The sequence below is a fragment of the Atta colombica genome, unplaced genomic scaffold (genome assembly GCF_001594045.1).
Source record: "Atta colombica isolate Treedump-2 unplaced genomic scaffold, Acol1.0 scaffold161, whole genome shotgun sequence".
NCBI classification, from domain to species: Eukaryota; Metazoa; Arthropoda; class Insecta; order Hymenoptera; family Formicidae; genus Atta; species Atta colombica.
Window position 1 is genome coordinate 583,915 of NW_017259252.1, and position 13,081 is coordinate 596,995.

Consider the following 13,081-nt stretch of genomic DNA (forward strand, 5'->3'; position numbering starts at 1 on the left):
AAGGTCTGTATAATCGCTAAGGTCATATGCAAAGTGGCACCAATGTCATTTGTAATCGAAGAGTTTGCATGAAAATGGAAACTGTATAAAAGATACGAATTATATTAATTATATTAAATATTGTTTTTTATATTCTCAAATAGTTTTAAAACTCTTTATCTTTCCAGATTGCTTCGTTACGCTCTCTAATGTGTTCTTTAAAGGTATTCGTGAAGTCTTGAACTCGTTCAAAAACTATTCGATATTATTCTATTCTTTTCAACTGAACTTCTTGTAGTGTCCATCTCTTTCCTTCTTTATTCTCCAATGTAGAGAGAACAATAGAAAAGATAACGTTGCAAAAAGTTCAATTGAAAAGAACAGACCAATACTTTCTTTTTTTTCATCTTTTTTGTAAATTTTGCAATTGTATCAAAATAATGCTCATATAATTCGACGATTAAAAAAAAAGACGTGTGAGCCTAAAAGTTTCGTATGATTATTGGAAAATTTGAGTCAACACACTACACAAAGATTGCATCAGTTATGATTTAAAGTCAATCTTTAAGCTTCGTTTTTCTTACGAGACTTATCGAAAGGACGAGTCGTTTTACCTATCAACGTTACGATATTATAGTCGATTTTATCGAATAGATTTCTCCTTGACAGTTAATAATCAGATTTCGGAATGCCATCAGATACTGACAATGATTTTCACGTCAAAGAAATACAGGATATGGTCAATGTGATACAGAGGATGATCAAGGACGGTAAGCGAATAAATATCAAGAGTATGCGTCTCTACGTCCGACGTCATGCGAAAATTTACAAGAAAATTATATCTGCGTCTCGAAATTTTTTAGAAAAAAGAAGGAAGAAAATTTTAATCATCGATACAATTCGATACGTGTAATTCTGAAGATTGCTCGTTAATGTAGCATTAACTTTAATCTCGATTTAATTTACTTTTTATCTTGTTCTAATTCTTAGAATTAGAAAAAGATGAAGATAAATTGAACTAAGATAAAGTTAATATTGATAAAAATGGGTATTAGAATCTTATCAATGTTCTGAAACGAATGAGGGGGAAAAGGTCCTCATACTTGGTCCTTATATTGTTTGGACTCGGCAGCTTGGAGTTATCTTTTTTTTTCACTTCTTTCTCTCTCTCTTTCTCTCTCTCTTTCTTTCTTTCTTTCTTTCTCTTTCTCGTGAGAGATAAGAACTGTGCACGAGTTCTCTTGTGCGTGTACATATACGCATGGTTAACGTTTCTGTACGTCCATTTCTCCAAATAATATGCAGTGTGTTTACGCCCGATGTGCACGTGATGGCCTTGGAGGTCACGAGCGTTGCTGATTAACTCACTCTCATCGAAGAGTTATTCTCTTTTCAAGAGTATTTTGAAGACATGTTCTGCGATCTCGCAGACAGTGCGTTTTCTCGATATTTCAGACTCTCAGTACATGGAACAGAGTTCATTTCGAATTTCGGGATTTCATTGTTTTTGATTGATCATTCATTCTTCTAGAGGCATACCATACATATTCTCTTTCTCAGTCGCAAGCGATTGAGTGCAGATCAAGCCACGCAATGTTTTAAGCAGCGTGATGGCTCTTATCACAGTGACACTCAACTTGCAAAAAGCTACGTTGCTAATACACATATGTTAATGCGTACTATCGCGATAATACATACGTGAGAAAAAAGAAAAAGAGCTGCGCTTCTGACATCGTGCTTGATCTTTCAATCTGCCCTATTGGCGTTTAATAAGTAAAATAATTAGAGCTACATTAAATTCAATAGCTTTTACAATAGCTTCTAATCGAATTTTCAGTTTTTGTTAATAAATTTATTTATAATAAATTCAAAACCCACTCCTGTATAATCGGAGCTTCATTTTTTTTAAATAATCATCGTGATTTCCCCCTATAGAAATTTAATACTGATACTGGCCAATTAATTACTTATTTTCAGTATAAAAAATACTGTATTAAAAGTATATTTTAAATATATTTTTAAATAAAATATTGTATTAAAAGTATATTAAAAATATTTAATATATTTTTAATACTCAAAATAAATGATTAATTATTTAGCACTAACATTAAATTTCTATAAAGGCATAATCAGATTAGAGATTAAGATTAAGATTGAATTGAAATTTAACCAATCAAAAAGCAAATTTCACTAAACTTGAGATTAAATTTCTTTCTTCTGATTGGTTAAATACCAATCCAATCTCAATCTCAATCTAGCCTTAAGGGTTGTTGCGTGATAAAAATAATAGATACAAAACGTGATTCTTAGTTCTGGGGAATTTACAAAAAAAAAAATATTCATTTAGAAATTTTTTTGGATACGTACTTAGATAAATTTCATTTTAAAAGAATATCTTAGAAAGTTTTTAGCAAACGATATTCACGTCCATTTTTCCACTACCAATGTAAACTAACTTTAAATCTTTGTTCAATTTACTTTTAGCTTTTTCTAATCCTTGGAATTAAAAAAAAATAAAAAAGTAAGTTAAACTGAGAGATTAAAGTTAATTTATACTAGTACAAAAGAACATTAGTCTTTCTCGCCATAATCTTTCGCTATTCTCGTCCGACACTTCCGAAAATTTCAGAAAATACGAAGCCATTATCGAGGTAAATGAGGAAACAGCGATCGATTCCACGTGCATTCCGCAAAAACGGATTTTTACTTGTCGACGGTGCACATTTCGCCGAGGCCACGAATCAAATGATCACTTCGTGCAGGTATGAGAAATCGGAGACTAACTAGTGGATATAAGATTACGAAGAGGAAATGCATAAGCGCAAGTTTAGAAGATATTATGCATTGTCGCCGGACTGAAATATAGTCTTGATCATTTTTTTCCTTCGTCATAATGCTTCATAATTTTGATTTTTCTTAAGTGGCGTTCTATAATGAAATTTTAAGGCGTAAAACTTAAGAGGATCCTAAAAACAAAAGAAGTCATGCATAATGTAAGTAAGATTTAAGGTTCGTTTATATAAATATCGTACGACGGTCGTGGAGTCTTAAGTTATAAGAAACTAACCAAAGATTAATCCTGAAAAAGGATTTTCGAATTTGTTCGAATTTGAAAAAAAGAGAAAAGTAATTTTTATATAAAAATTACATAATTTAGACCCGATTGTACCAACGTTATTTTGATTTTAAGCGAAGTTTCAAAATCTCTTTTTCTTTTTTTAAAGCCAACAGAAAGACAGACAGAGAGAGAGAGAGAGAGAGAGAGAGAGAGAGAGAGAGAGAGAGAGAGAGAGTTTTAAGCCACGCCTAAAATTAAAATAACGTTGATGCATTCGGATCTTAGTCAGTAACATAGGCGACTTTAGGATTCCTTTAAGTTTTAAGCCCTATGCCGTAAGAAATTGACCAATCATTATCGATTATTCTTCTTACATTCGATTGCGATCGATCAATTTCTTATTGATTATAAAGAAACAAAGTAGTGATTATCTGGAGACAGTAGTATCTTGGCTCTAAGGGTGAAATTACACGGTGCGAAATAGGACTGCGGAATAGAGTATGTGTCATTGAAGCAACCAATCGCTATTTCGCACTTTTCCATCACGCAAGTTTTGTATGCTATGTTCACATGATGCGTCAGAGATATACCCAGCATAAATGTAATTTAAAAACTACTAACTTTGCTATAATTTGCTTATTAAAATGAAATATAATTTATTAAATTATAAAACAATTATCACTTGTAGTATTTTGTAATATTTTACAATTAATATTTACAATCTCATAACAATTTTTTGAACTACTTTAACGCATTTACTATCATTTTTTCACGTGTGAACAGAGTACGCTGAAATCGCACATAATATGTTATTGTTTTTGATCTTGATATCTATATTTATGCACTTAAATTTTGTTAATTTGCTTCATTTGTCTCAACATTACGCGATTTCATCATATCAATTAGCATCAAATTATTTTAAAATACGATGGTTTATTACAAGTTACCTCTCAAAATACGATGATTTATTACAAGATCACGGTTTAGATGCCTTTAAAGTTTAGGATATAACGACGCACTCTCTATTCCGCAACATCAAATGCGGAATAGCGCTGATTGATTGCTTCAATGACGTATTCTCTATTCCGCAGTGACATATTCTCTATTCCCTATTCCGCACCGTGTGCTTTCACCCAGGACACTCCTTTATGCAATTTGGTGAATTGCACCCATGTGTGCAATTGGCAAGCATCTCTCTCTGAATCTCCTCCACAAATAATGTCTTAAGATGCTAATACAGTCCTCGGATTGACTTATGACATCTTAAGACTGTACTTAAGTCTTAAATGCAAGAATCGACTATAAATACTAACCTGTTTCGCGTCGTAAAATTGATTTCTTTGTTTAACATACTTTATGTTTCTTTTTCTGTAAAAAAAGAAATCTAAAGTGTATTTTTTTTGAAAAACCTGCGAAGCAGTTGATTCTTACATTTAAAACTGTCTTAAGTACAGTATTAGTATCTTAAGATATTATTTAAGACGGTTTTAAAATAAAAACGGATTATTAGCGTTTTCGGTCCGACCGAGTTTGCACCAACTTGGGTTAGAAAATATTTCGCTATTAATGTTACACGCTCTATCAATAGGAGAGCACGAAACATCATTACTTCAATCAGGTTAGCGCAAACTCAGTCAGGCCGAAAACGCTACATGAATATCGCCTCCATGAATATATTTAGCGTTTTACAGTTGGCAGCCTTAGTCTCTTATCGACATTCGTAGACAGAGACGGCAGAGATTCAGAAATGCTTGCAAATCGTACATACCATGTTATCTCTTCCACCATGATTACTGCACTGGATCCAGATTATCGGATCTCAGTAATGATATAATATACCCCATACATGGGGCAAGTTGAACATTCTCGAGGGATAAGTTGAGCCACGAAGATAACCGTTTAATAAGGTTGTATAGTATTAAAAATATGAAAGTATTATGTGTATTAATTAAATTTTTATTAATTTCTTAAATATAATAATTTATAATACATATACTTTCTTTAAATATTTTAATTTATAACATTAGAAAAATTAAAAACTTTATTGTTTGTAATAATTAAATATAAAATATATGTTTTATCATTAACATAGAATAAAAATTATGACAAACACAGATTTCATTTAAGCAGCTTGACAATTTATAAGGTTAATGGGAAATTTCATATTTGGTCCAACAAGCTTCATATGATTGGTTGACTGATTCTTTTATAACTAAAAAAATAAAATAGCAATTTGAATATTAAAATTACTCTGATAACTTATATTTAAAAAAACACTGGTTTTTATTAATCGCTTCAATTATCACTTGAACCAAAAAGAATACTCATCTAATAATTTTACTCTTGATGCATAAAAATGAAAAAGTGTATGTGTTTGGCTGTTGACTGGGCATTGTTGATTTGATTGTTGCGTTGAGCGCAGCATGTCTTTGTCGTACCTTATGCAAGGATAGACATTCATATATATATTTATTTTAGTAATTTAGATATTTGTATTTGTTCAACTTGCCTCGCTCTATATTTTATACGCGATATTCCCTGACAAAAATAAGAAGTTTTATGTAATGTTTTTTTGGACACTTAAATGAACCGAATGTTTGGAGAAATTCATTGAGAGTAGAAATGCTCAGTAGAGTGTTCTCCGTAAGTGGAAATCCAAAATTGCTTCAGTGTTTGGAAAACATTTTGGAATTGAGAAAAGTGCTTTTTGGGCATCTCCAAGTTTGACAGTGAACTCTCTGCACGAAGGTGCATCAGCGTTTACTACCAATATAGCATAGGGAGCTTCCTTGGAGCTTCCCAGGAGTTCATAAAATTTTTGTAGCTTCATTTAAGCTTCAAAAAGAACTCCCCGGGAATTCCTATGTCCGTTTTTGAGAGTTTCTGGGAGCTTTATTTTGATTCGCAGGGAATTCTTTTTAAGCTCCCCGAGAACTCATTAAAATGAACTCTATCCCAGTCGACACAAACTGAAAGTAATATAATCTAAATATTATAATTTCGTACTTTACAGTATAAATGTAATATAACATATGGTGACGTTATGTTATTTTTAATTTGTCAACTGAGCTGAGAGCTTATTTAGTCGAATTTTGTAAGCTCCCCGGAAGTTCAGTAATATGAACTCCCTGGGAACTTAATCGCTTTGTACTGGGTGAGCATTACAGAACTTTCATGAAATGATATATACTGTATTTTATAAGTGTTCTGAAAGTGTTTTAAAAACCCACCACATTGGTGTTGTGTAAACGTTTTTATAAAGTTTAAACTCTCCTATAAACTCTCAAAAAATCATCATTGAACGGTTGTCAACGCTTTATAAAGCTTTCTTATTTTCGTCAAAGTTGTGGCCCACAAATTATTAACAATAAGCTGTGTAATTATATTAACAATTGTGATTGTTTTTCAACCAGTTAAAGCAAAGCAATCGGTGATTGATTTGCTGTGATTGGTTGAAAAATAATCGTCAATTGCTAATTGCACAATCGCTAGTGTACGCGATTACGGCTTTACGGTGTGAGATGCAGAGTGTAATATTTTTAAGTATTAAGAAAAATGAAACACTGTGTCTTCTTGTGAGCTCAAGAGCTTTATTCAGATATTACAGCAATGCACTGAGGCTGTGCATTGCTGTAATCAATCAAAATCTCACTACAAATGCTTTGAAGCATTTGATGGACCAATTAGAAAACAGAATTTTACAAACTGAGTTAAAAAAGGTTTCAAAGCATTTGCAGCATCGCGTTGATCGTACCTTGAGTCGAAGATTTATTCACTACGAGTCTGACAAGAACTGAGCTTGCACTGATTGTGAAAAGTGTTTGGTATTTGTAATTTTATAATTGCATAATATAATAATTATGATTAGGGGGGAACGTTGTGGTTAAATTTTAATAGATAAACATTTTTAAAAATAATTGTTAACGAAACACCTAAACAATCATATATACATATATCATATATACATATATTATTATATACATATATTATATTAAATATATATGCATTAAAAAATTTGGAATGCGTTGTAAAGACTTGTTAAAATATGGGATCGTCCCTCACAATGTGGGTTGATCACTAATAAGTGTGAGAATTTTTTTTACCAGAGAAGTTATTGCAAATTATCCAGGAAGTTACGAGAAATATAGGAGAATCCTCGAGAACATGTACAATCTGAAGATTTCATGATATTCCACGTGAGGCGTGTTGTGTTAGTCATATTTTCTTTCCATGTTTTTTTATCACACTCAACAATTTTACTGGACGCCATCCAATGGGCGGCGTAGAATGAGAAAGATGAAAAGAAAGGAAAAGAGAGTACAGAAAGTGCAGGTATAAGCTAGAGATCCTCTAATAGATCTCTAACTAGTCTAGTATAAGCGAAGCGAGCACACGTGTGCTTACGATATGAGCAGCTGTGAGTGCTGTGTAACGTTGTTGAGTATAAGTGTAGCTGTAGCCGGTATTTTACGTTGATGTATACGCCGATAGTATACGTTTACAAATATGGTATACAGTATGGACGCCTTGTCGGCTTCGTGATGTTTACGCGTGACGTATTGTATATATCCCACATGCTTTTCCACAGTAAATATGTCTCGCTGTACGTAAGTACGTTCCTAATTTCGACGAATATTCATACTGTTCATCGAAGTACTACCCGAAAGATTGCCTCTTCGCGAATGGGCTCGACTCTAAATCGATCGACAAGGAATGCTTTATCGATTTCCGAGGTTAATCATGGGATTTCTGTGCGCGCGCGTATGCACTTCTTACGTCTGGTTTGTCCCGATTGTTCTACTTTTTTCCTTTTCTCTTCCAATTCCCGAATTTATTCGTTTTACATTTAGACACATGGGTGAAAGAGATATTTTATTCATGCTGCTACATTAATTTAGTGTGCCTTTAATGTTAATGAATATTTAATTTTTAATACTCTCTAAACATACATTGTTGAGTAGGAAATTATAATATTGATATAGTATTACTATTTGTGTTATATGTAATTATACTTGTTGACTTTCAGGTCACATTTTCAAAAATCCAGAAGTAGTTAACATTATCCTAGAACCTGGTATATGGTAAGTTTATAATTTCTATATACAGTTTGTATGTTTATTTGTTTATCTGAATAATAAAATAGAAATTTCTTTTCAGTTCTAAGGATGAGGAGGTGGACAATGATTGCGTAGTAAGAGCGCGCGGTCTTCCTTGGCAATCTTCAGATCAAGACATTGCCAAGTTTTTTCGTGGGCTAAATGTCGCAAAGTAAGTGATCTCTTTGAAATACATAAAGTAAAATCAATCATAGGACTATTAGGAATTTTGAGTAAAATAAGTTAATTTTTCTATCTTGATATTTATGCACAAGCCACGTGGATCTATGTGAAGCAGGTAACTGAGATAGCCATATATTTCTATAACGCACTTAGATGCACAGGATCTGTCATTCTAGTTTCTCCTCTGTGACATAACACATAAGTGCAAGATATATAATATATATATTTTTTTTTCTTCAGTGTGTGTGTGTGTGTGTGTGTGTGTGTGTGTGTGTGTGTGTGTGAGGAAACTTTTCTGCTCGCTTATTAGTTGTTGTATATATAATAGTGATGGAGCATTATATTTGGAATTGTGGATCTTGTATGTGGATCTTGTATGGATTTAATTCTGAACATTATATTTCTTGTAGAGTGTCCTTAATTCTTCGTCGGCTAAGTTGGACTTTAAAGGCAGAATCAATTTTTCGATTGTGAATGCTGATAGATAAATTTATTATAAATCTGTAAAAAATAAGTAAAATGCAATCTGACTTCTACGATAGTAATTTGTTAAAACTTTTACAAGTATGCAACAATTTTTTCAGATTTTTGTACAGTTCAAAATAGTATAAAAATCTGCAGCATTAAAAACAAATTGCTGCAAGATTTTTGAAGAATGTGCAAAATTTCATACTGCCGATGAAGAGTTAATAATCATTATATCTACGAATTCTTTAATTACAAATAGAAGATCACTGTTCACTGGTCACTGTTTAATGATATACGCTAACAATGATGTAATAACTTTTTTAGGGGTGGTGTAGCTCTTTGTTTAAGTCCTATGGGAAGGCGTAACGGCGAGGCATTGGTACGGTTTATTAATAAAGAACACAGAGATATGGCGCTGAAGCGGCATAAACATCATATGGGTACACGATACATAGAGGTTTACAAGGCCTCCGGAGAGGATTTTGTTGGCGTTGCTGGTGGTACAAGCGGGGAAGCACACGCTTTTCTGTCACGCGGGGCTCAAGTCATCGTTAGAATGAGGGGCTTGCCCTACGATTGTGTTGCTAAACAAGTGGTACATAATCATTTAATGAACTAAAATCCTACTTGTGTATACGATAACTAGACAGCTTTTCGATTGTATATCGTCCATTGTTTTGTCATTGTATATATTATCAGTAATGTTCTCTTAGCTGGAATTTTTTCAATCTGGACAAAAACCATGCCAAGTGTTGGATGGTGAGGATGGTGTGCTATTTGTAAAGAAGCCAGACGGTAGAGCAACAGGTGACGCCTTCGTATTATTTGCGAAAGAAGAGGATGCGGTGAAAGCCTTGAGCAAGCACAGAGACTGTATCGGCAGCCGTTACATAGAACTTTTTCGAAGTACAACCGCGGAAGTGCAACAGGTAAATTTGAGCGTAAAACTTATGAAGAAACATGTTGTATGTTTTTCAAATTTTGATGTTGTTATATATAGGTCCTAAATAGGGCGACAGATCCGAAACAAGTAATTTTACCACCACCACCTATCGCGCAACTTCCACCCTTACTTCCTCAACATATCATAACGTCCGGTACGCGCAAAGATTGTGTGAGACTTCGTGGTTTGCCGTATGAAGCACTTGTCGAACACATTTTGGAATTTATGGGAGAACATTCTAAAAATATCGTCTATCAGGGTGTTCATATGGTATACAATGCTCAGGTAAATGCATCGGTTAAACATATAGGAAGCGCAAGAAATATTATACCATTTAATTATTTAAATTTTAGATTTTGATAGTCTCAATTCTATATCAATTCTGTTAAAATAATTCTGTTAAATTCTGCTAAAAATAAATGTACATGGGTCATTTGATAAATTTCCATGAAATGGCATTACAATCCATTTGACACGACATCTCGAAAGATCCACTCTTCGAACCCCTTCAAAACATATTTCAACCAGAAAGGACGCATGGTTCACGTTTGGTAGTCATTTGAAGCGAGATTGGCGCGCAAAAAAGTGCTCTTCCATCAAGACAACGCGTCGTCCCACAAGTCGACCGTTGCAATGACAAAACTACGAATTGGATTATGAATTGATTCCTCATCCATCCTATTCTCCGGATTTGGCCCCATGTGACTTCTTTCTGTTCCCAAAAACTTGGCTCGGTGGGAAGAAATTCTCGTTAAATGAGAAAGTCATTGTTGCCATCAATGAGTATTTTGCAGACTTTGAGACAGCCTACTTCAAATGATTACCAAATGTGAACCATGCGTCCTTTCTGGCTGAAATTTGGCCTGAAGGGGTTCGAAGAGTGGATCTTTCGAGATGTCGCGTCATCAAATGGATTGTAGCGCCATTTCATGGAAATTTATCAAACTTATCAAACGACCCACGTATTATATACTTAAACTAGGTGATATGACGTTTCATTTTATTTCTATGTTAGATTAATTTTTTTTTTTTTCAAAATAAGTAAAAAATGTAAGTCGACTGGATGATAGTATGTAAAACTTGTGTATTAACAATAGTTTATATTATTAACAATAGTTGTCAATTCAGACAATAGTTTCAATCACAATTTCGTCTTTTTTTCTAATTTTTAATTGTGGAACCACCAGGGTCAACCGTCTGGCGAGGCATTTATTCAAATGGACAGCGAGGCATCGGCATACGCATGCGCGACACAGCGGCATCATCGATACATGATCTATGGCAAGAAGCAGCGATACATCGAAGTATTCCAGTGCAGCGGCGACGACATGAATCTGGTATTGACAGGTGCGGTAACACCGCCGTCGACCAAGGCACTACTATCACCCGGTACGTTGACCACACAGTCCCCCGCGACCTTGACACATCCGCCTGCGCCAACACCGGTGCCGGTACCGGTACCAACCGCGCAGCCGCCGCCGCCTCCATCACCCTTGTGGGACATTCACGCTCTGGTACAGGCCCAAGCCGCTCAGGCCGTTCAGGCGCAGGCTCAGGTGGCGCAAGCGCAAGCCGCCCAGGCGCAAGCTATCAGGAATCAAGACCTATGGTTGATGGCCTTGGCATCGAATCCGTCTCCTACCTCAACTACTCATTCACCCACTTCGGCAGTCGCCGCCGCTGCCGCTGCCGCCGCCGCTACGAGCAAATCCCTAGCTTTACCAGGTCCGAATCCAGTAGTTCAGACAGCCCAACTCCCCTACGCGGTAGCACCCCCGGCAGCTGCAGCAGCTGCTGTTGCGGCCGCTGCGGCTCTTCATGCACCACCAACAACTCCGGCAGCAGCGGCGGCGGCCGCGGCGGCTGCGGCGGCTACGCCATTTTTGCTCTTTAACGTTCCCCATCATTCCCGTATTCCTATTCTGCGGGCACCGGCGCCACATGGGCTGTTAACGCCTATCATGCCCACCGCGCCAACCTTGAACCCGGCCGCGATAATGGGTCTGAAGCGAACGTGGGACGCTGCTTTCCCCGCTGACGCGACAGCGGGTACCGTTGCTGCAAAACGTACTTGGCATACACCGGCAGCGGCGTTTCACGCGCCAGCTCCGACCGCGGCTCCAGGCTTGCCTTACCCAGCTCAGTTTTATCCCCAGATCTGATGCGTTGCTGCATCAATCTCTAGTTTCGTTTTATAGACTCTTCCTTGAGTTCCATGCAAGAAAAATGAAAACATTTGCCTCGATTTCTCCATTAAACGAGTAAGAATTTGTTATTCGCGTGGAAATACGTATGCTACGCGGGAATCGCCGTGTTACCGACAATACGACTTACTTTTAACGGATTTATGTACATTCTTAGCGAGTAAGCGTTGTAATTATTCGCGATATCTACGACATTCCGTTTCATATTCCATGCAAGTCTGGCAGAACGTCATTTACAACGTTTGCCCAGTTGATAAAATGTACCTAATGTTTAGGAATGCTTGGTACAAATTCGGGCGTTACTTACACGACGGTACTTAACTCACAAGACGGTTTATTTTTCTTATCCTAATGCATTTAAGCAGCAAGTTTAATCTTGGTAAGCATGTTAATTGTACTGATAGTGGTATATAAAATTCCATTTAGCGTGCGTACATGTTCTTTCATAATCGCGTGTTCACGAAGTACTTGTGGAAGATCGTGCAGAAAACGCTCTTCTATGTGAGCGTAACGAAGTGCCTTATTTAATGCAATGTGAACACGAAGTACTTTGTCTAGTTCTCGGAATTCTATGATCTACGCGCTCCTTTTTATATATCCTTACACACACACACACACACACACACACACACACACACACACACACACGCGCGCGCGCACGCACGCACGCACGCACGCACGCACGCACGCACGCGCGCGCGGATCAGGATCTGATAAGTTTTGACAAAGCGCTCATATGCAGATAAAGCGGACTAAATTGAGTCGAAAAGTCTTTTGCAATTTTCGCAAAAATAAACGTGATATTAATTTCTAGATTGTTGAATAAGAGAATGAAATTGACGTATAAAACAACTTTAAGATTTTTTTCAGAGTTTTTTATAAAATATTTTAAAGATTTTTTTTAAAAAACTCAAAGATATTTAAAAATTTTTTTATACGATAATTTTAAACATTCTGCTCATTGGGTAACTAACAAAAAATTATGAAAATTGCAAAATAGGATTTTTTGATTCAGTTTAATCCGCTCTATTTATACAAGAGCGTTTTGTCAAAACTTACTGGACACTCTATATATGTACTATACATATATACATAGATATGTGTGTGTGTGTGTGTGTGTGTGTGTGTGTGTGTGTGTGTGTGTGTGTGT

The 13,081-nt window shown here is 35.7% G+C and overlaps 1 protein-coding gene across 1 annotated transcript in view; it reads left to right on the plus strand.

Annotated features, from left to right (window-relative positions):
* The window catches only part of LOC108685880 (RNA-binding protein fusilli-like), a 57,550-nt gene extending 44,872 nt beyond the window's left edge, over positions 1 to 12,678 (plus strand). The window contains exons 4-10 of the mRNA XM_018190888.1: positions 660 to 749; positions 8,064 to 8,118; positions 8,195 to 8,305; positions 9,109 to 9,379; positions 9,498 to 9,713; positions 9,785 to 10,012; positions 10,915 to 12,678. Of these exons, the coding sequence (XP_018046377.1) occupies positions 660 to 749; positions 8,064 to 8,118; positions 8,195 to 8,305; positions 9,109 to 9,379; positions 9,498 to 9,713; positions 9,785 to 10,012; positions 10,915 to 11,889 (1,946 nt within the window). The 3' untranslated portion in view covers positions 11,890 to 12,678. The remainder of the gene's footprint in view (positions 1 to 659; positions 750 to 8,063; positions 8,119 to 8,194; positions 8,306 to 9,108; positions 9,380 to 9,497; positions 9,714 to 9,784; positions 10,013 to 10,914) is intronic.
* The last annotated feature ends 403 nt before the right edge of the window (positions 12,679 to 13,081 follow it).